At 47.7% G+C, this 23,268-nt stretch overlaps 8 protein-coding genes across 8 annotated transcripts; 5 read left to right on the plus strand and 3 right to left on the minus strand.

Annotated features, from left to right (window-relative positions):
- Positions 1-411: 411 nt before the first annotated feature.
- Positions 412-1,730, plus strand: N7466_004857 (sugar phosphate isomerase/epimerase family protein; the record flags this gene model as incomplete). Its single annotated transcript, XM_057164254.1, has 3 exons — positions 412-771; positions 850-1,587; positions 1,665-1,730. 3 exons carry the CDS (start codon positions 412-414, stop codon positions 1,728-1,730), a joined length of 1,164 nt encoding a protein of 387 aa, XP_057022935.1.
- A 241-nt stretch (positions 1,731-1,971) lies between these two features.
- N7466_004858 (putative choline transport protein) lies at positions 1,972-3,747 on the minus strand (the record flags this gene model as incomplete). The annotated part of the gene is made up of 3 exons (XM_057164255.1): positions 1,972-2,828; positions 2,891-3,519; positions 3,584-3,747. 3 exons carry the CDS (start codon positions 3,745-3,747, stop codon positions 1,972-1,974), a joined length of 1,650 nt encoding a protein of 549 aa, XP_057022936.1.
- A 1,130-nt stretch (positions 3,748-4,877) lies between these two features.
- On the minus strand, positions 4,878-6,010 carry N7466_004859 (D-hexose-6-phosphate mutarotase; the record flags this gene model as incomplete). The annotated part of the gene is made up of 2 exons (XM_057164256.1): positions 4,878-5,654; positions 5,768-6,010. 2 exons carry the CDS (start codon positions 6,008-6,010, stop codon positions 4,878-4,880), a joined length of 1,020 nt encoding a protein of 339 aa, XP_057022937.1.
- Positions 6,011-6,499: 489 nt separating this feature from the next.
- Positions 6,500-11,881, minus strand: N7466_004860 (uncharacterized protein; the record flags this gene model as incomplete). The annotated part of the gene is made up of 1 exon (XM_057164257.1): positions 6,500-11,881. The coding sequence occupies one exon, from the start codon at positions 11,879-11,881 to the stop codon at positions 6,500-6,502; it is 5,382 nt and encodes a 1,793-aa protein (XP_057022938.1).
- An 859-nt stretch (positions 11,882-12,740) lies between these two features.
- N7466_004861 (synembryn) lies at positions 12,741-14,499 on the plus strand (the record flags this gene model as incomplete). Its single annotated transcript, XM_057164258.1, has 6 exons — positions 12,741-12,759; positions 12,833-12,913; positions 12,991-13,067; positions 13,122-13,280; positions 13,389-13,508; positions 13,561-14,499. 6 exons carry the CDS (start codon positions 12,741-12,743, stop codon positions 14,497-14,499), a joined length of 1,395 nt encoding a protein of 464 aa, XP_057022939.1.
- A 357-nt stretch (positions 14,500-14,856) lies between these two features.
- N7466_004862 (polysaccharide biosynthesis domain-containing protein) lies at positions 14,857-15,457 on the plus strand (the record flags this gene model as incomplete). The annotated part of the gene is made up of 3 exons (XM_057164259.1): positions 14,857-14,901; positions 14,968-14,992; positions 15,084-15,457. 3 exons carry the CDS (start codon positions 14,857-14,859, stop codon positions 15,455-15,457), a joined length of 444 nt encoding a protein of 147 aa, XP_057022940.1.
- A 728-nt stretch (positions 15,458-16,185) lies between these two features.
- On the plus strand, positions 16,186-20,572 carry N7466_004863 (ABC transporter ATP-binding protein; the record flags this gene model as incomplete). Its single annotated transcript, XM_057164260.1, has 5 exons — positions 16,186-16,655; positions 16,714-17,377; positions 17,454-19,443; positions 19,512-19,634; positions 19,689-20,572. 5 exons carry the CDS (start codon positions 16,186-16,188, stop codon positions 20,570-20,572), a joined length of 4,131 nt encoding a protein of 1,376 aa, XP_057022941.1.
- A 1,892-nt stretch (positions 20,573-22,464) lies between these two features.
- Positions 22,465-23,106, plus strand: N7466_004864 (uncharacterized protein; the record flags this gene model as incomplete). Its single annotated transcript, XM_057164261.1, has 1 exon — positions 22,465-23,106. The coding sequence occupies one exon, from the start codon at positions 22,465-22,467 to the stop codon at positions 23,104-23,106; it is 642 nt and encodes a 213-aa protein (XP_057022942.1).
- Between the last annotated feature and the right edge of the window lie 162 nt (positions 23,107-23,268).

Genomic DNA, 23,268 nt, shown 5'->3' on the forward strand with positions numbered 1-23,268 from the left:
TTGGCTTCTAGTCAAGCAGACATAATTCTGAGATCCTGTACTTTGGAGATTAGTGAAATGTACGTGGCCATTCGTGTGTTTACGTTTTACTATCTACATATCCTTCTCGTTCTGCAATTCACTTTACCAACATTGAATTACTCCCCATTAGATTCTCATCAAGTGATCTTTGATATCAAGACTTCTCACCAAAGTGGGTTTCACTACTGCCCATATGTTGCACTACCAACTTTTATGGAAATTCAAAGATTCCAAGTTCGTTCCATTGAAGGTGGCTTCCTCGGCTATACTCTCCGCAACCCCTCCCGGTCTTCTAATTTAAACGCCGGTCATGAAATCAAAGAATTACCAACTTTGAATAAAATCCTCTTAAATCACGTTTAATATTGCGCACTATATCACTAATTCAGAATGTCAACAATCAAAGTCGCAATCGCCACCAACTCCCTGGGCAAGTCCGCCGCCGGCCACACAATCTATCGAAAACTTGAAGCAGCCAAAGCGCACGGGTTTGAAGGCGTTGAGGTTGCCTTTGAGTGCTTGGAAGCACACGCAGCTACACTCATATCGCCAATAACTCGCAATGAAAAACTATGCGCCGCTGCCTCGGATGTTTATTCAAAGGCAAATTCTCTTTCCCTGAGCCTAATATCTTTGAACCCATTCCGAGACTACGATGGTCTAAAGAGCACGCAGGAGGTAGATGCGCGATTGGAAGAAGCTGAGCTGTGGTGCCAGCTATGCCAGATTATGCATATTCCGATTTTCCAGGTATGAGTGGCACTCAGCAACAACAATTCGTTCAAACGTGGGGACTGAAAAAATCTGACATCCTATATCATTCAATAGATTTGCTCGGCACTTTATCCCATCGATGAAGCCAGGATCACTTCAGATCCAGCCACAATAGCCACGAATATGCGCAAGCTCGGCCTTCTTGCACAAAGATACAACCTTCAGGTTGGCTACGAGGCTCCCGCCTGGGGTATTCATAAGAACACTTGGCAGCATATTGAAGAGATTGTTGATTTGGTGAATCTCCCCAATGTCGGTCACTGCCTTGACACATTCCACATTGCGGCGAGAGAGGCTGGGGATCCCTTCAACCTGGCCTCGGCTGTTAGAATAGATGGACAAGAGAGACTTCAGAGAAGTTTGGATGAGTTGAAGCGGACTATGGACCCTGCCAAGATTGTCTATCTCCAGCTGAGCGATGCGATGGTGGCTGATCCGGAACAAAGAGTGTATCCTGTGAAAGACTTGAAGCAACCGCCTTTCATGACCCAGTCAAGGAATTGTCGGATTTTCCCCTGCGAGGAGCACCTTGGTGGTACTCTGCCTGCTGTCGAAGTTGCGAAGGCAATCTTTGGCATAGGATATAGAGGCTGGGTATCTATGGAGGTATTTCATACTGATATGTTTGACAAGCGAGAATCGTACGTCCGGATGGCCGAGTCTCTTTCTGGGTCTTTGAAAGCAATTGGATATAAGTTTACTGATCTTTCTACTACAGAGTTCCTGATGATTGGGCAAAACGGGGTATGGAATCATGGCGGAAAGTCGTTGCTCGCTGCGGACTTGATCGAAGTACGTTCCCTAGGGACTATCTTCAAGATGATAAATCAACCTACTACTCACGGCCTGGAAGTACTAATTCTTTTTAGATTCGAAACTCTGATGGAGAGTTCCAGAGTGTTCAAAAGCTCCAGATGTCTAGTCAAGAGCTCTGAAGTTTGACCTAATGCCCGAAAGAAAATCAGGTTTGAAGCAGCCTGATAGCGCATATCTAGCTAGTTGATGGACATGATATTACATATCCGACCAGGGAAAATAATATTCGAGGCTCCTATGCTTCGAAAATGTGCATAATTAAAAATAAATACTGAGATATATGAAATAAATGACATGAATGAATGTTAAGAAGAATATCGCAAAGATCATACAAGCGTTTCATGAGCGTCCTTGCCTTGATCATCTCCTAAAAGCTGGATGATTCTCGAGACGGGGTCCAGGTGACTCACTAGCCAGGTCAATAAATGACCGTCGCCCTTCTTTCCCTGACTGGAAAGCACTGAGTCGCTCTGCAGCTTCAAAGCTATATTGCGGACCTAGATATTCACGCCTGGCTCTGAGCACCCACCACAGCGCTGTCAAAGCCATCAATCCCACAATGATAACACTTGTGTAATTCATATTCTGCACTGTAGCAGGTAGCACCAACGGGAAGCAGAAGAACACCACAGTAACCACAATATAAAGGAGCGCAGTAATGTTCACTGCCATCCCAAGCTTCTGTCCCATATAGAAAGGTCCCGGAACCATATTCTGGCGCCCGGAGAGAACATGAGGTAAAATTGCACCGAGGTAAGAGAGTGAGCTCAGTACGATGAATGAAGAAATCAGTGCCTGGAAAGCGGTTGTGCTACCGACATATATGCATCCCAAGCATGTCACGAGTATGCTCATGGCGACTGTTGCGCGGACGGGGCAGTTGAGGGTAGGATGAATTTGGGCAAAATAGCTGGCGAAGGGGGTTGCATTGTCGCGTGCAAGACTCCACCACATCCGACCGCCTGTGACGAAGGTGCCAATCAATGTTGGAAATGTCGCTAGGAAGAGTACGGCGATGAGACAGATGGCGCCGGCATTTGACCCTGTCGCCTGTCGATAAATTTCGGCGGTTGGAAAGAAGCCGATGCTGCTGGTGTATACAGCGTCTAGATCTTGAATTGAATAAAAGAGGGCGATTAAGTAAACGAATGATGTTGTGAAGGCGGTTAACATTTGAAGCATGATGCCCAGGGGAACCCTAGATTCGGGTTTGGGAACTGAAATGAGTGTGTTAGGATCAAGAGTCTTTTGAGGCACATGGATTTGGAGTTAATCATACCTTCTTCCGAAAGATGGCTGATACAATCAGGTGTACCGACTGCAAATGCAGCGTTTAATAGGCCTGTCATGAAGCACACGCCATCTGACCATCCACCAGTCTCGTTGTGGTACTCGACCCACACCTGCGAGTTGGTGGAATATGTCTTTGGCATTACCACAAGCACAATAACCGTGACGAGCAACCCGCACATGGACAAAGTCAAGGCAATGCGGTTGATCAGTGGGATAAATCGATTTCCAAAACAGACAATTGCACAGCAAGTCCAATTGACGATTTGGAACACAACAAATACCTGCCATGAGTTCCAGGTCATCTCGGAGTGCTTCAGCAGGTACATCGCCACTGCCTCATTACCAAGCATGGAGCTCATCGACGAAGCGGACAGAAGCCACGCACACGCATTGAGATACCCGGTAAAGAATCCAGCTCCACGGCCGCGACTTCGACTCAACACCGAGGACCAATAGTACACGCCTCCGGCCGACGGCATCGACGAAGCCAGCTCAGCTAATGATGCAGAGATAGCCGTATAGAAGACGCTCACGAGAATAAGGCCGTAAATAACAGCCATAGGTCCTCCATTTTTCAAAGCAGCCACAATAGTCCCCCCGGTTGACGCCCAAGAACTGTTCCATTGTCAGCTTCGCATGTCGCTTACACTGTGATGGGGAAAGAGAAAATTTGACACACTTTGCAATGACAATACCTAGACTGGTCAAGCTCCATAAGCTAAAATTTCGCTTGAGCTCCTGTTTGTGTCCCAGGGCGGCTTCCAGGCGCACGACGTCAATCTCACCCTTTGTCTTCAGCGGGGTCACGCTATCATCCAGCTTCTCCGAATCTCTCACAGCCATTATACCTATACGTCAAGATCAACCGGAAGATAAAGATACACGCATGGAGGAAGCACCTCCAAAAAAATGAGCGGAATGCGCGACTCGCGACAGGGATGGGAATGACAAAATCGGGGGAAACAAAAGATCAAATAGGAGGGCACTTTGCGCTTGGGCGACCTGATGCATCCTTTCTTGGGACGTGGATCGAATAGTGCAACCCCAGGAATGCTTTATGCGAGGGACTTTGCGACTTGACCATATGGCTTCCACGTGTATTACGCGATTTGGATAACACGACAGAACAAAGAGATCGAAACAGGCGAATTACTCTTTTTTGTATCGATCAGACCATGTCAATGTACATCATCAACGACTGACAAGGGTAAACCCTTGGTCAATCATGCAGGAGTCAATCTGTGGCTATTGACAATAAACTGATCGCCAAAGCGCCATGGCCTGAGCACTGAAGAACAGGGTATATGGAGGCGGTCATTGTACTGCAACCGCGAATCAGATCTCAGGGCTTCTTGTCATTTTTCCAAGAATGTGAATTGAGTGTTTGATGTATCGCAATGAAGATGCAAGGGGGATTGGGCGCCACTGCAAATACCGGGTTTAGCGTGGATTTGGCCGGGCGGTCGGTCTATACTCGGAGACCCTAAGAAGGTCAAGAATTTAAGCATGTAAGAGAGAAGTTAAAGAAATCCTGAATGATCAGTTGCCAAATGCCCCTTTTCGTTGATTTGTCTTGATTTTTCCAGAATATCCCGGTGAGATGGCACCTCCTCCCCAGTATTCCTCTTCATCGGCTGAAGTTGACATCCGAATGTGTCTTCGAGTGATAGATCATATTTTATGCGGGCTAAACTTCAATAAATCCAAACATTGTACATAGATGCTTTGCATCGGCAATCATACGTACCGGTATATGCGAACCCGGTCAGCGTTCGATCTTATCTAGTTGTCCAAAGTGGGCCGAGCCCGGCTTGAATAACTCGACTACTGCGATCATCAGATTGCAAATTGGATGATCAAAATCTATTTGTTTTGAAGAATCTCAGCTGGAAAGAAAATTGTCTTGAGGTCGTTGAACGTTGATCATGCATTGAGCAGGGGAATGGAAGAAAAGCACAGGGCATGTCACCCTTTTAAAGTCGAGACTTGATAGTTTGACCACCTTCCCACGAGTCACCTGCCTCAAGGGTTTGCCAGCCCGACACAGAGCCAGCCTCAACGCAAATCATGTTCTTGTATGCCTCATCCGGGCCAAAGTCCGCCATTCCCTTAGCCTTCTCGATCCAGGGGTTCCAAACCACAACATCCGCCAACGCCTCGCGTGTAATCGTGAACAGAGGAGAATCATCCGAGGCCGAGGAGACGATGATTGGGACGGCGGGGTCGAGGTTCTGGTAAACGCGATCGGTTTCACCGGTGATGGCCAGGGCCGGTGAGGTTTCAGTGTGAGTGGTCGCATCGCGGACCTTGTCGACGTAGGTCTTGGACTCGAGGTTCTTAACGCGGATGTTGGAAATGTCCTGTGCAGTACGGTGAGCTTTGGAGGGGTGATCGCCAAATATGGCCAGAAGAGTGGGTTTGAAACATACGGCAATGTTCAGGTATGTATGCATGAGAACCTGGAACTCAAAGTTCTGTGTACCCTCGTTGCGCACTTGCAGCTGAGTCTGCAGTGAAGTCTTGGTCAAGGTGACGCTGTAGACAAGTCCAAATCCATACGGCCAGGCCTTGCGGAATTCCTCGCTCAGCATAGTGTGCGACAGACCAAAGTCCAGCTTCACGGCCTGTTTTCCCTGGTTATCGGCCGCCTCCGCGGCAGATTTGCCCAAGTATTCCCAGTTCGAGTTACGGGCAAATCCATGCTGAGGCAGTGGGGAGGTAACGTGGTTTTGTGGGGGAGGGCCAAAGACCTATAGATAGAAGGGAACACGATTAGCTTCCGGCCTCAGGGTCTCAGGGTCTCGGGGATTCATGCGATTTTATCGCCAAAGTGCGCCAAGAAGCTTTGATCAAATTGACATACCGGGAAAACAAGCGGAATTCCACCCCGGATAGGCTTCGAGCCATCCAGGTGAGCTTTTTCACTGAGGAACAGTTGCTCCTGGCCGAAAGCCTTCCACGAAGTGACCGTGGCGCCGTACAGGTGGATCGCGACGGATTCTCCGGAAGGCAAGCTTGCCTCGACAACATTATCGTTGATGGAGACAGTAGACTGGGGTAGAGAAGCACCCAGCCCGATGGCAGATGGTTTGTTGGAACGGACCATTGTTGATGAAAGTTGTTAGGGATGTCAAGGGGAGAGAGAAAGCTGCGCTGAGATCATGGCGGGGAATCGTATCTTAGCCCCACTTTATCGCCGTTGGATCTTGGATCGTTGTTTTAACTTGTTTACATCTCCCCAGTATGCACTGGATTCTAACGAAAGATCTCATTCCAATCTACTAACACTTTATTACTTGAGGGAAAGAATTGTTGATTACAAAACCTAATCGGCCTTGATTCCCCTGCTTGCACATTGGAAGAATGAATCATGTTCTACAGCTGAAAGAAAGGATGAGAAAACTAAAATACACCCAGGCCAGTAAGGCCGAGCTTCAAGAATTCATTTGAAAGTTGAAAAGAAATCCATAAAATTTATGCAACGGCCGCTATTTGCTTTACGGCATTTGATATGCACGTGGGGAATAAGAACAAAGAGAGAGCCATTAGAAGGTGCAAAATCAAACACATGAAAGTTGTACTCAAAACGCCATCGCTATGCGGAATTATTGTGTCGGCGTGCGGCGCCATGCGCTTCGACACGAATTTCGAAAATGAGATCGTCTATCTCACGGAGAGTGCCCATGCCAAAGTTGGCCTGTTTGATATTGTCCAAAATTTGCTTGAGCGAACCGGTTATTCCTGCATCACTTGTGTCCGGTGGAGAAGTAGGAATGTGTTGAGTTTGGACGCCATCTGTCTTAATTGTTATGGCAGACTCAGCCGGATGGTCTGGAATCTCGTTGGTAGACATTACGGTATCCACATCCATCTGAGTATCATCGTCTTCAGATATTGGTGGTGGCAGTGGACCGGCTTCCGTCACTTGTGAAGCGGTTGCTTCTTCCGTAGAAACCAGGGGGGAATCGAGATTGAAAGTGCGGTCTGCAGTGGAGTTCATAGCAAAAGGGTCGGGTTGGGGGGAAGTGTGAGCGATATGAAGCCCGGGCTGATTTGAGGATGGTTCTGGTTCTGGCAAAACAAACGGGGGTGTAGCTTGTCGCTGATTTTGATTTTGGGATAAACGCGATCTGCCAGCGCGGGTCCTGCGAGGGGACTGATTCTGAGCTGGGCTCACAACATTTGCACTCGACTGCTCTTCACCACGGGCTGATTTGCGAGTTCGCTTCGGTGGAAGCTGAGAGCCGTTTAGACTATCAACTTTGTCTTGTGAAGCTTCAACAACGTCAATTGAGATTGATGGATCCACTGCGGTCGTTTCACCCTGGCGCTGAGAGCTGCGAGTTGACCGGCGTGGTGTAGATGCAGAAGCTTTAGCCGGCGAGGAGGCCACAGAAGCGAAATGAAGGCCGTGCTCCTGTGACTGAGTAGCTTCAGGGTCTTGTACGTCGACTGGGACAGTTTCTTGAGCAGTGGATAGTCTGGTTGAACGACGACGTCTCCCCTTAGCGGTCATTGGAGGACCATCGTCCGTACTGCGCTTTCTCTTCTTGGAACTTTGCGAGGGAACAGATGTTGGAACTTCAGCAGATTGCTCTTCATGCTGACTACTTTGATCAACAGCCAACCCCAAGTCTTGTGAAAGTTGGGAGGCAATTTGGACGTCCAAGTCATCACCCGAAGAATCAACATAATCGATGGCTGTATGTGTGGGAAGAGCATCAGGTTGTGCCGCAGGTTGATATTGATGCTGTTCCACATCATGTACTGCCTTTGGAATGGCATTTCGAGCTCTCATTTGGGATGCCGACTTTGATCTGGAGCTCCGAGCAGAAGGAGGCTCGATTGGTTTAGAAGGCGTTCCAAATGCAGAGGCTGGTGCTGAGTTTTGGTTGTTTTCTGTGCTCTGGCTCAAAGCAGACCGAGTCCGTCGGCTTGGCCGTCTTTCGTCCTGAGACGGAAGAGTATTTTCTTTCAGTTCGTCGGAAACATCGGCGCCGGGGGTTTCTCCGGCAGTATCCCCAACAACAGAGACAGGAGGGCTGTTAGCTGTGCTATGTCCCGCAGCGGCAACATGCTGTCTCTTTGATCTTGTCGCTGACCAACGTCCACGACGCTGTTTATCTTGTTTCTTAGGACTTGGACTGCCTGAAGTAGACACCGGCGGCGAGGAAGGAACATCAGTTACACCAGTCATTACAACATCGCGTCTTCTTAAAATAGACGCATCAGAGTGCTGCGAAGGCGTTGGGTCCCGAGTGGCAGGAGTAGGGGATGACCCAACGAATGGATCCTCATTCTCTGCCATGGCGAGAGTTGGAGTCAATGGAGTCCCGAAAGACGACCGAGTGCCACGTTCTCTACGCAGATGCACAGGCGTTGCAAAGCCCAGGGCTGCAGGAGTATTTGAAGGCGAGGAAGATCGAATGGCTTCAATCATTCGGAACATATCCCGTCGACTTCCCGGGTAAGAGACCATTCCAGAGTCACCATTCGGGTCTGAACGAGGATTGGCGGGTAATTGCGGCTCATTTGAATCAGAGACGTCAGGAGAAGGTTGTTCATTACCACCAATCACAGGCGATGAATTGGGATAAAGAAACGCCCGAGGGTCATGATGTGCGAATGATGAACTATGCATAGCCGAAGACGAGACAAGGGTGTTCTGGGAGATAATTAGTACCCGTGAAGGGGTTGAAAGGACAGACTTGGTATCTACCTTGTCATCATGCTTGGATTGCGCCGCTGCTTTAAGGTTTTCCAAGGCTGTTGCGACAGATCGCCCAATTGAACTTGTGCAAGATGCTGCATCTGTCTTGGTGGCCGTCGAATACCAGAAATCGACAAACTTCTTGGCCCGCGATGCGTGGGGAGACTCCAAGCCAGCGCAAATGACTACATCAAACTTTTTCAAGGAAGACAAATCATCACGGACGCAAGTCTGCAGGACGTTAAGGACAGCAAATGTGAGAGCTCGGCACTGTGAACTTGTTAGGCTGAAATCTAAGGACACATTTCTCAAGGAAGCTCTTACCGCAGTCAGAATTCGACTATCCACACCATGCTTGAAATCGAATTTGGAGTCACCATCTTGAATCCAGGGTTTCAGGAATGGTTGTAGGGTTTGAAGAAGCTGAGACCGGAAGTGAGGCACACCGGAACCCAGGAAAGACGTCAATGATTCGATGAAGCCCGCGAGGCCATGCGATTCTGAGACGCTGAAGCCATCATACGCGAGGCTCAATGTTCGTCCGATTGATTCAACGAGTTTGTAGGGAAATGGCGGAGGACTCGGCTGCTGGGCAACTGTATGGCCATCTCCTACTTCATTACCCTGGAGGAAAGGAATGGACAATGACTGGCTCAGTAGAGATGCCGAAGGCAGATATGTATCATAGACTGGGAGATTCACCAGACAACCGGCCAAGGGCTCGATGATAAGAGCAGGTAGTCCTTGATCACCCTTCTCTGTTCTAGCTACTCGCATAAATGATCCAAGCAAATGTGACCATTCCTGGAATACATTGCGCAGTCTTAGTCCCGAGGCAAGAATTTTGGTCACGTTCTCATAATCACGAGAGACAGAGCCATCGCGTTCTCGAGCAGACTCCACTGGGAATGACTGCAAGGCATCAGCAGCGGCTCGAGCGCTAGCCTTCCAGACCACTTCGGATAGTGAAGAAGGGTGAGAAACGTATGTCGATTCAGCAATGCTCAAAAAGGCACACTGCTGTAGAAGTTCAAGGCGAGATCCGCGCGATATTCTTCCTTTGCATGACGCTTGAATCATCCCTTCGGCTAAACGGACGTAAGCCAAAGTCGGTGTCGCCGAGATAGAATTGACACTGATCACTTGGAGAAGATGAAGTATGGGACTGTTGAGATTTGATCCAGAGCTAGATTGGCGATGCGTTGGGGTATTTGAGGCTTGAAAGATCCCATCTGAGCTTTTCACTAGAAGTCTCTCCGTAAACGGAATGCTTCCAAGGGAAGATATCATCGTTGTTGAGAGAAAACGGAATCGCTCGAAAAAGACATCCACCTCTCCATCTTCGGAGACATTCAATGACGTAAGGCCAATATTCCAAAGGCGATGTAACAGTCCAACAACACTAGCAACAGCTTGCATGGATTCCGTAGAAGGGGTGATTTCCTTACTAGAGGCGAAAGATAGCGCACTAGAAAGACTTACCCAAGCACGGGCAATGTTTGATTTATCAAGCTCATTATCATCCCAGACTGATACCTTGAGCAAGGACTCGAAAACCCTCAAGATTCCCGAGACTCTCGAACGAACCCATTTCGAATCGACGGAGGGAAGTTCTTCGACCTCCATCTTGTTTGTATCATCGATGCGGTTTTCGGTCCAAATTTTGGCCTGAGGACTCCATAAAATGGCAGCTAGCACGCGGGCTTCGCTGTCACATAAGGCTGGAACGGATGAAAAGATAGATGAAGAGGGACCGGCAATGTATTCCTCCCAAATGAGATCAAGGTAATTGGCAGGAGGCGAAGGGCGAAAGGCGTAGTAGAGTAGGTTGTAGTAGCTGCTCAGAGCAAACGGAGTTGGCTCAGGTACTGATTTGTCGGATTTTCTTCGTTCAAATTGCGAGAGAATTGGCTTGCATAACATCTTGATCAAAGGCAGGCTGGTTTTTTCGTTCGGTCCAACTGCGAAGACAAATCTATTCCAACCCAAAATGGCCTGGGCTTTAATAGAATGTTCACTGCAATTCAAGCATTTTTGAAGAATAAGGACCCAGTCCTTGAAGTGCTCCCATCGTTCCAAATCCCAACCCTTGCTCCTCATAAGTAGAACAATGATGCTCCAAATCTGAGGAACATGGATACCAGTATCTGGAGTGGCAATCATTCGAGACATCCGTTCGCGAACCTCATGCACAAACCTTTGTTCTTTCTCTAAAGGGCGGTCAAAAAGATCTCGAAGATGTTTGGAGAGTGTGTGATTTGGGCCCGCCGTTGAAGCAATTTGGAAGCCAAGGGAAATCGCTTTCAATCTGTTCTCTTTCATCGAATGGAGGAGACCATAGATCAAATTTTCTGCCCAAAGTGAAGAATGGGAGATAAATGTAGATTTGGACTGGGTGAGGAGGCGCTGGTATATGGTCAATCGATGCAGGGCGATCGCTTTACCATTGCTGCCAATTTCTTGTACTGCCGTGAGTAGGCGTGTAACGCGGGCGTTGGTCATGATTCGAGGACCGAAATTGTGCGAAGAAAGGATGGACATGTAGTGTGTCAAAACAGATTTTGGAACTTTGGCATCTTGCAGGCAGGTAGTTGAGTGCTCAATAAGGAAAACCTTGAATTCTTCCGGCAGTAGAGGTGATACATCTGGATGCCAGGTCAAGACAGCGGATAGTTTCAAAGCCCAATTGGCAAGATTAGTGTCCAATGTCGCACCCTTGACCAAATCGCGGTTTAAATCACGTTGTATGAACTCGGTTATCAGGCTCAATTTGTCCGCAATATCCTTCGCGGTTGGCAATGAATCATATGCTCGAAGTGCATTGAAAAACTGAGTGTATGCATCGAGTCGAGATGTGATGGACTCTCCCGCCAGTTGCTGAATGACGGATTCCAGGAGCATGGCGAGAGAATCGGAGGTAAATGGATCGAATTTAGGTGACAATATGGGCATCGGCGAGTTGGTCTCTTTTAAAATGGACTTGTAAGGACTGTCCCTGGTTTTAGGCTCTTTTGGTTTGAACAGGCTAGTATTGGGTCCGAATTTCGACAACGGCCCCGAGGGTAGATCGATGGAGGTTTGAATGCATGGTGACCAGGTCACTCGTTTGGAGGTACGACTTGATGGAGGGACCCTTGAGGCACTTGCTGGTTGTGGCGTCGCTGTGATAGATTTCGTAGGATTCTCGATTTCGTCCTGGTCGATGCGTGAACCAGGCCTTGGAGGTGTAGGTGGGCGAGCAGGAAGAGGGCCAAGCATCTCCACCATGGTTTAAGAAGGGAGGAAAGGAGGAAAGAAAAGCGCAATAGAGAAAACAAGGACCATTGCTTGGAGTGCAGTCGTTGAGATGGTCAAGTTTGGGCAAATCGTCCCATGCGATCAAGGATTGCGGATACGGCCAAGGACTAGAGTGAAAACTGGTCAACGGACGCGCCTGTCACGGAATCGCGGGATCGCGTAAAGTGCCCGCGCGATCTATCCGCCTCAGGCGCTCAGGCACTCAGGCGCTCAGGCAGAGAGGCAAATATGAGCCAAAATATGAGACGCGTTTGGTCAACCTTGTCGCATGCAATTTGGTGGACTTTTCTTCACAATTAGTAGGTATCTTATTCCAATATCACATTTCTATGAATGATGACTTGACTGAATTCCTTATTGCTCAAGACCACTTAGTGACCCTTCCAGCGGATTGTTACAAACTAGTATTTAGTCCCAATCCTGAGATCTCAATTTTAATACTCTTAAAAGTTACGCCTCAATACTAGGCAGATAGATTTATAACTCGAGTAAGAGGCAATTTTAGAAGTAGCAAAGAAAGGTGAGGTAGAAATAACACCATGTTGGTTTCTCGTCCTTTGTGCAGTTCCAAGATGTCCTCGTAGATCATTCTTGCCCCAAGCATAATGATATAGGGGTGGAGGTTTAAGTGGGGTTCTGCCGCGGTCGATGGCCGCCTTCGCCCAGAGCTTCATCACCTCCTCTTCCCTGTACCACTTTGCAGATAGCACCGCTTTTTTCTTAACCTAGTTTTGTTCTCAAAAGTTGTTGAATCTTTCTGTTGGCAAGCGCAGCATTACAACCCATTTCCACTAGCAGCGCTCGTCCCCATTTTCGGCTTAGTGGGACAATGGCTTCTCTCCAGTCTGGTATGCAGGCCACCCCCGACCAAGCCCGATGAACCAATTTCTTGATAGAGTTTATCTGACTATTTCTACATAGCTGCATCCAAGTTACAGAAAGTCGGTCAGCTACTAGACTCCCTCGAGCAGGACCTGCAAGAGAAGAAGTTGACATCGTCGCGTGAGTTGCGTCCACGCGCAGAATAAAAAAGATACGGGAATGCAATACTGATATGATACCAACTTTCTGGTAAACAGAAAAAACCCAATATCTCCTTCAACTCCGCGAACATGGCGCCACACCCCCCTATGCCGGGCCAATATACTCCAGCAAGGTACGCTTTACCAGAAACGATTCGGTTATTGCCGTGATCTGATGCTTTGCGCAGGGTATCAATATTTTGGCACAATACGGGGTGGAAGGTGAGACATCCGATGTGTGCCGTGCTGCCCTGAGATGTGTCGCAAATGCTCTTTTCCTCAAAGAGGACATGCGACAGGTATTTGTGGACACAGGTTATGGCGGCAGACTGGCTGAAAGGCTCAGGGTAGGTCTTTTGTTTCGCTAGTACCTTTAATCCCCCCACCATTTGCTATTTAGGTACTTCTGGGGTACTAATTTGTACTAAAAATCACTAATAATAATGAATGTTCAGCTAGAAAACTCCGACGATGAGATGCCCGCCAGTCGAATCCTCTTCCTGTCAACATACAACACTACAATGGATTTTGATAAATTGATCAAGAACCATTCTCTTGGAGAAAATATCATTTATGTACAGTTTCTAAATGTATCTGTGGCCGAGGCTGTACTGACTATCGAACTAGCAACTTACCCGACATGCAAATCAATTCCCCAAATCTGGCGGGGAACCGTTGACACAAATGGATCAGATGGCTCTCACTGAAACCCTGAAACTGATCTTCAACATATCCAAGCTTTATGATCTGGGTGCCGCCTTCTCTCCCGCCATTCCTTCTATTTTAAAGATCATTAGCCGAATTGAAATCCCAACGAGGCCATTGGATGGTTTAATCGGCCAGCTCATCAATTCACTCTTCGTGCTTGACATAGAAGAAAAGAATGGCAAGCTCTCCGGGAGTAATCCTTTGTTTCCCGCCTTCGACCCAAAATGCAACATCGACAAATTGATCAAAGTTCTTGATCAGAGCGTTTCCGTTTATAGCCCCGACGAACTGAATAAGATGGCCGTGCCATTATTGCATTCCCTCATCGTCATCTATGGGGTCGCCCCTGAAGAACTGCGCAAGCATATGCAATCGCTGCTCTTGCCGGCGGACAGTGATCGTAGCGAGCCCATTGGACGCTCCGATACACTTGCATCCCGGCTCCTGAAATTATCGACGGGCCCAAATGAATATCTCAAGACTGGAATCTCGGAGCTCATGTTTGTTCTTGCTGACAGGGATGCCGAGAATCTCACACGGAGGATCGGCTATGGCTTTGCAGCAGGATTTTTGGCATCTCGAGGAATGGAGGTCCCTAAAAGCGCCAGCGAAGCTTATGCAGATGGTGCCACCGAACTTGATGCCGTCAATCCGATTACCGGTCAGCGATGGACTGCCGAGCCGAAGGACTCGGGTCCACCCATGACTAAGGCGGAGAAGGAGAGAGAGGCAGAAAGGTTGTTTGTCCTATTTGAAAGAGCAAAGGCAAATGGTCTTTTGAATGTGGAGAACCCTGTCACTCAGGCCCTTCACGAAGGACGGTTCGAAGAATTGTCTGATGATACTGATAGCGATTAAAATGCACCGAAATACTCTCCACTTTGTACAATTATCTGTTGGTCTTGATACCCATTTGTGAAAACCCGAACTTCTATAGAGATTACTGCTTTTGGCCTGGCCGACGAGCTTGCAGGTTAGACAAATACTTTTTTTCAGATAAATTTCTCCCCCATCTCACAATGGCTAGTACTTAGATCTAAATGTTAAGGGCGGGAGACATGACGTTATGCTGGGCGGCAGTATTTCTCTCCGCCCGCCGAAAAATTGTTCGCGGGGCAGCGCACTCACTTTCCTCCCCCACTTGCCTTTACATCCATTACACGGCCTTGTATTTCAATCTCAGTGAAGCGATCCATTTCAAATTATACCGACAAAATGTCCAAGCCTTTTGATCCCGAGGAGGCTGAGAATCTGGAGGATGTACGTTCCGTTCCCAGTGCATGCACGAATCAGTCTTACGAAGCTAGTCGCTGACCAATTCACTAGATGGAGAAGCAGTTCGCCGTGAAAGGTTCGTTAAGAATCGCAGTTCATCCCTATTGATATACCTACGGTCCTCTGGGACTTTCTTGACCCACAACTAATCCTTACTCTCAACACAGCCGTTGAACACTTGATGACATACTGGTCGATCCTTGAGAAGGTTAAGGGCTCACAGCTGCGCCTGACCAAGATGGACGATGAGATTTACGAGTCCTTCATGAAGGAGTTTCCCGACTTTGACCCCGCCGCGACCATTAACGAGGATGCCATGAAGAGCAAGGCCGGCAAGGAAAAGTGGCGCAACTGGGTCAACCTGTACGAGAAGAAGGTTGAGGACTACAACTTCGGCACAATCGTTCGCACTCGTGCCGATGCCGAGTATGATCAGGACACCACCCTTTTCGGCGTTCGCATGCAATTCTACGCCGTTGAGATCGCTCGTAACCGCGCCGGCCTCAATGACTGGATCTACGAGCGCTCCCAGAAGGCCTGATCGATCTCTTCAAAATTAGAAAGCATTGCCATTTTCAACACAGACGAGACTTAATGATAGGGTGCATGACATAGATTATCTTTACGTGATCACGCTACCTTATCCCCTCTTCTGTGCTTGGCTATGTCAAGTTCAACTCCATACCCGGGCTGTCAGACCGACGGCATGTGCCTGCTCCTCTGTGAACTACCGGAACAAGCACTGGATTCATGATTAGCAACCTTCTGGATATGTCGTTCTTATCAGTCATGTAAATTGTGACCGCAGCAAGAAAAGTGAATTTGGACCCTTTAAAATTGTTCTCACTCGAATGCGGATTGCAGATTGGAGTGGGCTTCGTGTTTAGAAGTCGTTGTGCATATTGGCGATATACCCGGGATTAAATGGCATTCCTTACATTTACAACCTCGATTTCCTTTTTGGGATAGTATTGTTCTTGAGATTCTTTTTTTTTTTTGACATTGTTCTTCCACATCGAGACGCCCCGCCCTTTGTTCCCCTCCGATTTAACCACATGCATCGGTGCTTTTTGATGTGCGACCAATGATTTCGGGGGCTTCTGATTTTAGTATTGTTCCTCACGGCACAATGCATTTCCAAAAAAAGAGCATACAATCAGCCTTTTAGATTCTTGAACTTCAAGAATCGTCTTGGATTATATTTACGTACTGTAATTCTACCGGCTTTTCTATAATTGCATCCCATCAACAACTGCACATGTGCCAGCAATGCCTCACATCGATGCAGCTGAAATGGGAGGTGGGCATGTATATCCGGAGGAGAGCGAGGCTGGTCCTCGTCTCCAAACAAGCTGGAAAGTGCTTTTCAGCTTCACATCCCGGAAACATTTGCCAATTTTGATCATCGGATCAATTTTCGCTCTGTTCGCGGGTTGTGTGACACCTGTGCTGGCAGTTTTATTTGGAGATGTGTTTGATGCCTTCACATCTTTTGCAGCCGGGCAGGCAGACGCAGATACACTTCGCTCCAAGATTGTGACAAACTGTCTTGGCATGTTAGGATTAGGAGCTGCTGGTTGGTTCCTAAACGGTGCATATTACATGATTTTTGTTGCTTTTGGGGAGTTTCAGGCTGCGAATATCCGTCGAAAGGTATTTTCCGAGTTACTCAAACGAGATATTGAGTGGTTTGAGGCACAGAAAGAAGGCTCTGGAGCATTCTTGTCTGGCATTCAAGCGTGAGATATCATTGTGGCTCATGTGGTGCTGACACGATATGCTAATGAGGTTCAATAGCCATATTCATGATATGCAGATGGCAACTTCTCAGCCGCTGGGCCTTTTGTTGCAATATGCATGTCGCTCATTGGCTTCGTTGATTTTGGCCCTGGTGATCTCGTGGAGGCTTTCTCTAGTCACCCTTGCCGGAATTCCCTTGTTTTCTGCGCTCATTGCCTACCTCTCCACTCGCATGAACGCCAGTATCTCGGCCCAGCAAAACGAACTTACTTATGCTTCGAAAGTTGCAAACAATGCCATCGCTTCCATTGACTCGGTCAAATGTCTGAATGCTCAAGCTTTCGAGTGGCAAAGCTTTGCAAGCCGAATTGAGCAGTCAGCGATCTACTATCTCCGACAAGCCCGATTGAACTCTTCCCAAATTGCTCTTATTCGGTGGATGATGTTCGGCATGTTCGTGCAGGGCTTTTGGTACGGCAGTAGCCTTGCACGCGCTGGGGTTCTATCCTCCGGTGATGTAATTACAACATTTTGGGCCTGCACAACCGCCGCTCAATCCATCGAACAAGTTCTTCCGCAAATGATTGTTATGGAAAAAGGCAAGGTGGCATGCTTTATACTGAAGAATTTGATGCGAAGATCCACAGAGCAAGAAGTTCACAGTGAAAGCAAGGGCTGGTTACATCCCCGCCACTGTGATGGCGACATTGAGGTCAATAATGTAAGTGTCTATGGGTGGAAGGCCAATGCATATCGAATTTTTAGACACTGTGGCAGGATTCTAACTCCATCTATAGGTCTCATTCTCGTATCCATCCCAGCCACAGACATGTGTTTTGAACCCCTCGACGTTTTTCTTTCCTGCGGGAGACACAACATTTGTTATAGGCAAGAGTGGATCGGGTAAAAGCACCCTCAGTCAGTTGATTATGCGATTCTACTCCCCAACATCCGGGGACATTCTTATTGATGGTCACAAAATCGATTCACTAAATATCAACTGGCTGAGAAGCAACGTGACTCTGCTGGAGCAAAAGTCAGTTTTATTTAATGATTCCGTCCTACAGAATATCAAGTTTGGACGTCCGGCTTCAGAATCCATCTCGAAAAAAGAGATCGAAAATTCCATTGACCTAGCAATGCTGGGCAATATGATTGAAGGTTTACCGAGAGGAATCGATACGTCTGTTGGTCCTGGTGGAAGTTTTTTAAGTGGGGGTCAACGACAAAGAGTAGCGATTGCTAGAGCCAAATTGCGTGACGCGCCAATACTCATTTTGGATGAACCAACCAGTGCTCTGGATCATACAAACCGAGTGGCTGTCATGAAAGCGATACGCCAGTGGCGTGAAGGCAAGACGACGATTATCATCACTCATGACATGTCACAAATTTTGGAGGATGATTTTGTTTACATCATGGAACATGGAAGCATCGCACACTCCGGCTTCAGACAAGAGCTGGAGACTCGTGCGGGATGTGACAAATATTTCCCTCTATCTATGCGAGTTGACCTCAAGCGAGAAGATGCTGAAATCAAGAATGACAAGATAAGGCGTATTCCATCCAGTGTGTCAACCCTTGGCAGCATGCGAATGCCTAAGCGGGTACGTCAAACCAGGCATTCCTCGTGGGCGAAACATCATCTTCCTCCCGGCCTTCGATCAAGCACATACGGAATAGCGGCTCAAAGGCACTCCTTCCACGCAAGCATGCCGTATGACAGCATCGACAGACCTGCAGAATCGCGTTCGACAACGCATCTTTCTTTCAGCAGCTCAACCCCAGATCTCAATTCAACGACATCGCTTGTGTATGGAGGAGAATTAACGAAGAAAGACATTGAGATGGTTGAAATCAACAGTCCAAATACAGAACTGATCAGCCCATTGCAATATGCGTCCCCTATTCGAACTCAATATCTGGGTGAAAAATATGAGAAACAAGTCCGCCGTCAAAGAGCCAAAAGATCAAACCTGCCGGAGCAAAAGAAAGATAATCCACCTTCGTTGACACGAATCATGGGCACAATTGTGCCAAACCTGAATCCGAAGCAACAAATTATTCTGACTGTGGGAATAATATCGGCATTGGCACATGCGAGTGCAACGCCAGTTTTCTCATACTGCCTTTCTCAGCTGATCGGAACTTTCTACTCTGGCGGAAACAGTGACATTCTAGCCAGGAAGTGGGCTCTCGCCGTTCTGGGTGTATCCTGTGCCGACGGACTCTCATCATTTTTCATGCACTATTCCCTGGAGTTCTGCGCTGAGGCATGGTTGGACACACTTCGCGGCAAAGCGTTCGAACGTATCCTTGCACAGCCAAAATCATGGTTCGAAAAAGATGGTCACGGGCCATCCCGGCTTACATCCTATCTTGACCAGAATGGAGAAGATATGCGGAATCTCCTAGGTCGATTTGTGGGTTTCGTTATAGTTGCAGCTGGAATCATGATTATGGCTGTGATCTGGAGCCTGATTGTGTGTTGGAAGCTGACACTGGTGTCCCTTGCGAGTGGTCCGTTTATTTACGTGATTACTCGAGGATTTGAGGGGACGAATGGCCGATGGGAGAGGCGATGCAATGAAGCAAACAGCGTAGCGATAGACATTTTTACGGAGACCTTCTCGGAGATTCGAACAGTTCGGTCATTGACGCTCGAGAGACACTTCGAAAACAAGCACTCTGATGTGGTGACAGGCTGCCTGAAGATTGGACTGAAACGTTCTCTCTACACCGGTTTGCTATTTGGTATGGTTGAATCGACCGTTATATGTTCATTTGGTGAGCAAATTCTTTCTACCACCGCAGCTGGTATCAATGTTGGAATATATTTAGCTAACCCGTTTCAGCTCTGATCTTCTATTATGGGGCAGAGCTTGCTGCTTCAACTGAGTTCGCTGTGAATGATGTTGTCCAAGTATTCTCTTTGCTGCTTTTCAGTATTGGGTACGCTGCACAGATTCTATCATGGAGTTCGTTTAACATTCCCTTTCGAATGTGATGTTCATTGCTAACTTTGCTTCAAGTTCCGCAAATCAATACATCACGAGAGATAGCAACCCGCCTTATCCAACTATCCAATCTTCCCATGTTTGGATCGCATGAACATCGTGGTTCTCTAACCCTCTCTAACCTAACACCAATCCAGCTGAGCAATGTTTATTTCCGATATCCCTCAAGACCAAATGCAGTGGTCTTGAAGAGTGTCTCGATGACCATCTCCCAGAACTCCTGTACCGCTATAGTCGGTCGATCTGGATCTGGCAAGTCAACCATTGCTTCGCTACTTTTAGCCCTATACGACTCGCCTGAGTCCAGGACCGGGAAATCTACGATCATGCTCGGAGGCGAAGACATATCCCGCCTGCATGTTCCGACCCTCCGTTCGAAGATTGCCATTGTATCACAACAACCAACCATCTTCCCAGGAACGATCCACGCTAACATTAGCTACGCTATTGACACCAAATCTCAAATTGTCTCTATAGATAATGTTCGCACCGCAGCAAAAGCGGCGGGTATTGACGACTTCATCATGTCCCTTCCAAGAGGCTACTGGACCGTGATTGGTGATGGGGGAATAGGTCTTTCCGGAGGCCAGAAACAACGTGTAGTCATTGCCCGCGCTTTGTTGCGCCACCCTCAGATCCTTATTCTGGATGAAGCCACATCCGGTCTTGATCCAGCTGGCGCAGAGATTGTCCGTCAAAGCATTCAACACCTTGTGTCTGTGCGCCCAGATCTAATAGTCATCATCATCACGCATTCCAAAGAAATGATTGAAATCGCCGACCACGTGATTGTGCTTGATCAGGGAGTTGTGGTGGAGGATGGCTCATACGAAGTGCTTGCAAAATCTGTAGGTGGGAAATTGTATGGGTTGCTTAAAGATCCCGAGGATGAGTCCTAGATAGGTCCGGAGTTTGTATCTTCCTTATTCAATTAATGTTTTACCCACGTGCACTTCTTAGTATGCCACTTCTGGAGCTCATTGCAGCATTTTAAGGGGGAAAAAGAGGTTCAATCGTACGACTCACCAAAGGCCATTTGAATCAACGCTAATAAAGCCTTGGATTAATGCACAGGCATCAATATTCCTGATTAGGCTTAGAACATGAGTTACTTGGAAATTCGTACTTGGTTTTTGCCACGCGACTTGCCAATAAATCCACACAGTTTTTTTCACATTCGGGAGACAACGCGCGCTCTCTGATGCCAAGGCCAATCGTAATTGGCCAAAATTATCCTCCCCCGAAGAAAACTGCGTGCACCTAAATACAATACTACTTACTACAAGTATGCAACTTGTGTTACTTGACCCCCATTTACATTTCCGTGGGTATTTCCAACCCCACGGCCGCCCACAAATGTTACCATCGTAGTGTAATCTTTCTTCCAAAGTTGATCATGTCACGGTCAACTGGTTGTACTAGTAGGTATCCTCCATGTGAGTATTTTGAACATGGTATTAGATATGGAACATTGAAAAAATGGGGGGAATTAGAAAAACCCAGACGGGAATTCTACTTCGACCGGGATCTTCTGAGTCCTGACTCGAAGTCCAAAAGCGATCAATATTGCTATGAGTTTATGACTCGTGCCACAATAGCTAAATGCACGAAGCCGACTTTTGCTAAAGACTGAATCCACCTTGACCATTATACCAGGGACCCTGGTTGGCTGGGCGTCACAGAGAGGGTCCAGGCGTACACTCCCCAAACCAGCTCCTGATTGATTGAACCTTATGGATTGGAAACTGGAAATTTGGAATCAAAATAGACAGGATATCTCCGACTCAACAAGTCATATATGGATCACGAATCTGCGGTGTTCAAGCCAGCTCGGCTACGAGAGCCGAAGCAGACTTTAAAATATTCCATGTTGGACTAGAAATCGGTGAGAGATGTTGTTTGAACGCGCTATTAGGAAGGCCAGAGCTAAAATTCCACCACGACCGCTAGCTCGGCAAGCGGGCCTAAATAGCGGGCACGAGTGATCCGCCCTGCCTAGCGCGCACATGCTACTCCGCACTTCTCCGTACACTTGAGGTCTCATTACACGGACTATGGATTCTCCATCATTGCGATTTTCACAAAGTAAATGCAATTTAGATCATTGGGTTGATTTAATTATCCTGACAATTATTTTCATTAATGAGGTTATGGCAGCCCTGGAGTAGAATGGGAAAACTGGGCTGGTACTGGATAGCGGAGCAAACTTTATACAAAGACTCCACTAAGTATTACCTTGGGCATTGGTTCGTGTATACTCAATTGTAGGCTATAGAAATTTAAATTTTGATCGGCAGATAAAGAATCCCAAAATCAATACATCTAGAAAATTCGAGGCAGGGAATTGGAATGTCATAGTGCGCTTGGTACACAAATCTTGGGCTTCTGTTGACTATCGCCTGTCAAACCTTGGTTGCGCCGTAGTCGCTAGTTTCCTCTTATTTTCTATATTATTGTTGACATGGCTTCGACTTGTGTTGATTCTGCCCCTGAGTAGACTCAAATTTTGCAGATAGGCCTGTCTAGAAGCATAGTCAATCCGGACACCGGCATCAAAGCTCAAAAACGAGGGTCCTTTGCTTGGTATATAATCGACACTGGATCTCTAGTATTTCCTTCTACAATCACACTACACTTCATATTCCACTTCCCACTTTCTCAAACCCTCTCTTACAACTTCAGTAAGTCAGCTTTCTATTCCAGCTCATCGCTTGAAACAGTACCCAAGGTACATCATGTATGTGCAGAGAACTTGACTAACAGCAATCTTACCAATATGTAGCTCATCAAAATGCGTTTCTCCACCATTTCCACAGGCCTCCTTATGGCCGGCGCTGCCATTGCCACTCCTACCCAGAAGCGCACCGACATTGATCTTGACCTCGCTCTCGGCCTCGACCTCGACCTCACAACCGTCCCCGTCGTGAACGTCGTGACCGCCATCGCCGATAAGATCGAAGTCGATGCCGATATCAAGATCAACGCTGCTGCCGTCAAGGCCCTCGTTGACGTCAACCTTAACCTGGGCGGACTCCTGAGCTGTGTCGTTAACGAGCTGCCCGCCGATGTGACCGCACGCCTCTTCATCGGCGGTACTTCCTCCACTGGCTCTGGTCCTTCCACTATCCGGGTCACCCGCACCACTTACGCTACCCCCACTGCCGGATGCGCCGCTGTCCAGAAGCGCGACGTTGCCGTTGCCGCCGGTGTTGAGGTTGGCGTTGATGTTGACGTTGAGGTCGACGTTGAGCTCCTCGTCAAGCTGCCCATCATCAACCTCATCACTGTGCTTGTTCAGCGGGTGTCTGTCGACGTTGATGTCAGCGTTCTCTACGCCAGCCTCAAGGTCCTGGCTGAGGTTGACCTCCAGGCTATCTTGACCTGCCTTGTTGCCAAGCTGGACATTGGTGTCGCTGTTAGCGCATCTGCTTAAGCGCCATATATACTGCTTCTATTACTTCCTTATTTTGAGGGGGCGCCTTATTGGGTGGATTTCGGACAAAATCAAGCCGTGGGCTTAATGGGATGGCTATGAGTGCGTTTTGGGGGAGCTGTGGTCATCGATCAATTCAACGGAACGGTGTTCAAAGAATGG

The sequence above is a fragment of the Penicillium verhagenii genome, assembly GCF_028828195.1.
Source record: "Penicillium verhagenii strain IBT 33310 chromosome Unknown utg000005l_segment0_segment0, whole genome shotgun sequence".
In the NCBI taxonomy this organism is placed as follows: Eukaryota; Fungi; Ascomycota; class Eurotiomycetes; order Eurotiales; family Aspergillaceae; genus Penicillium; species Penicillium verhagenii.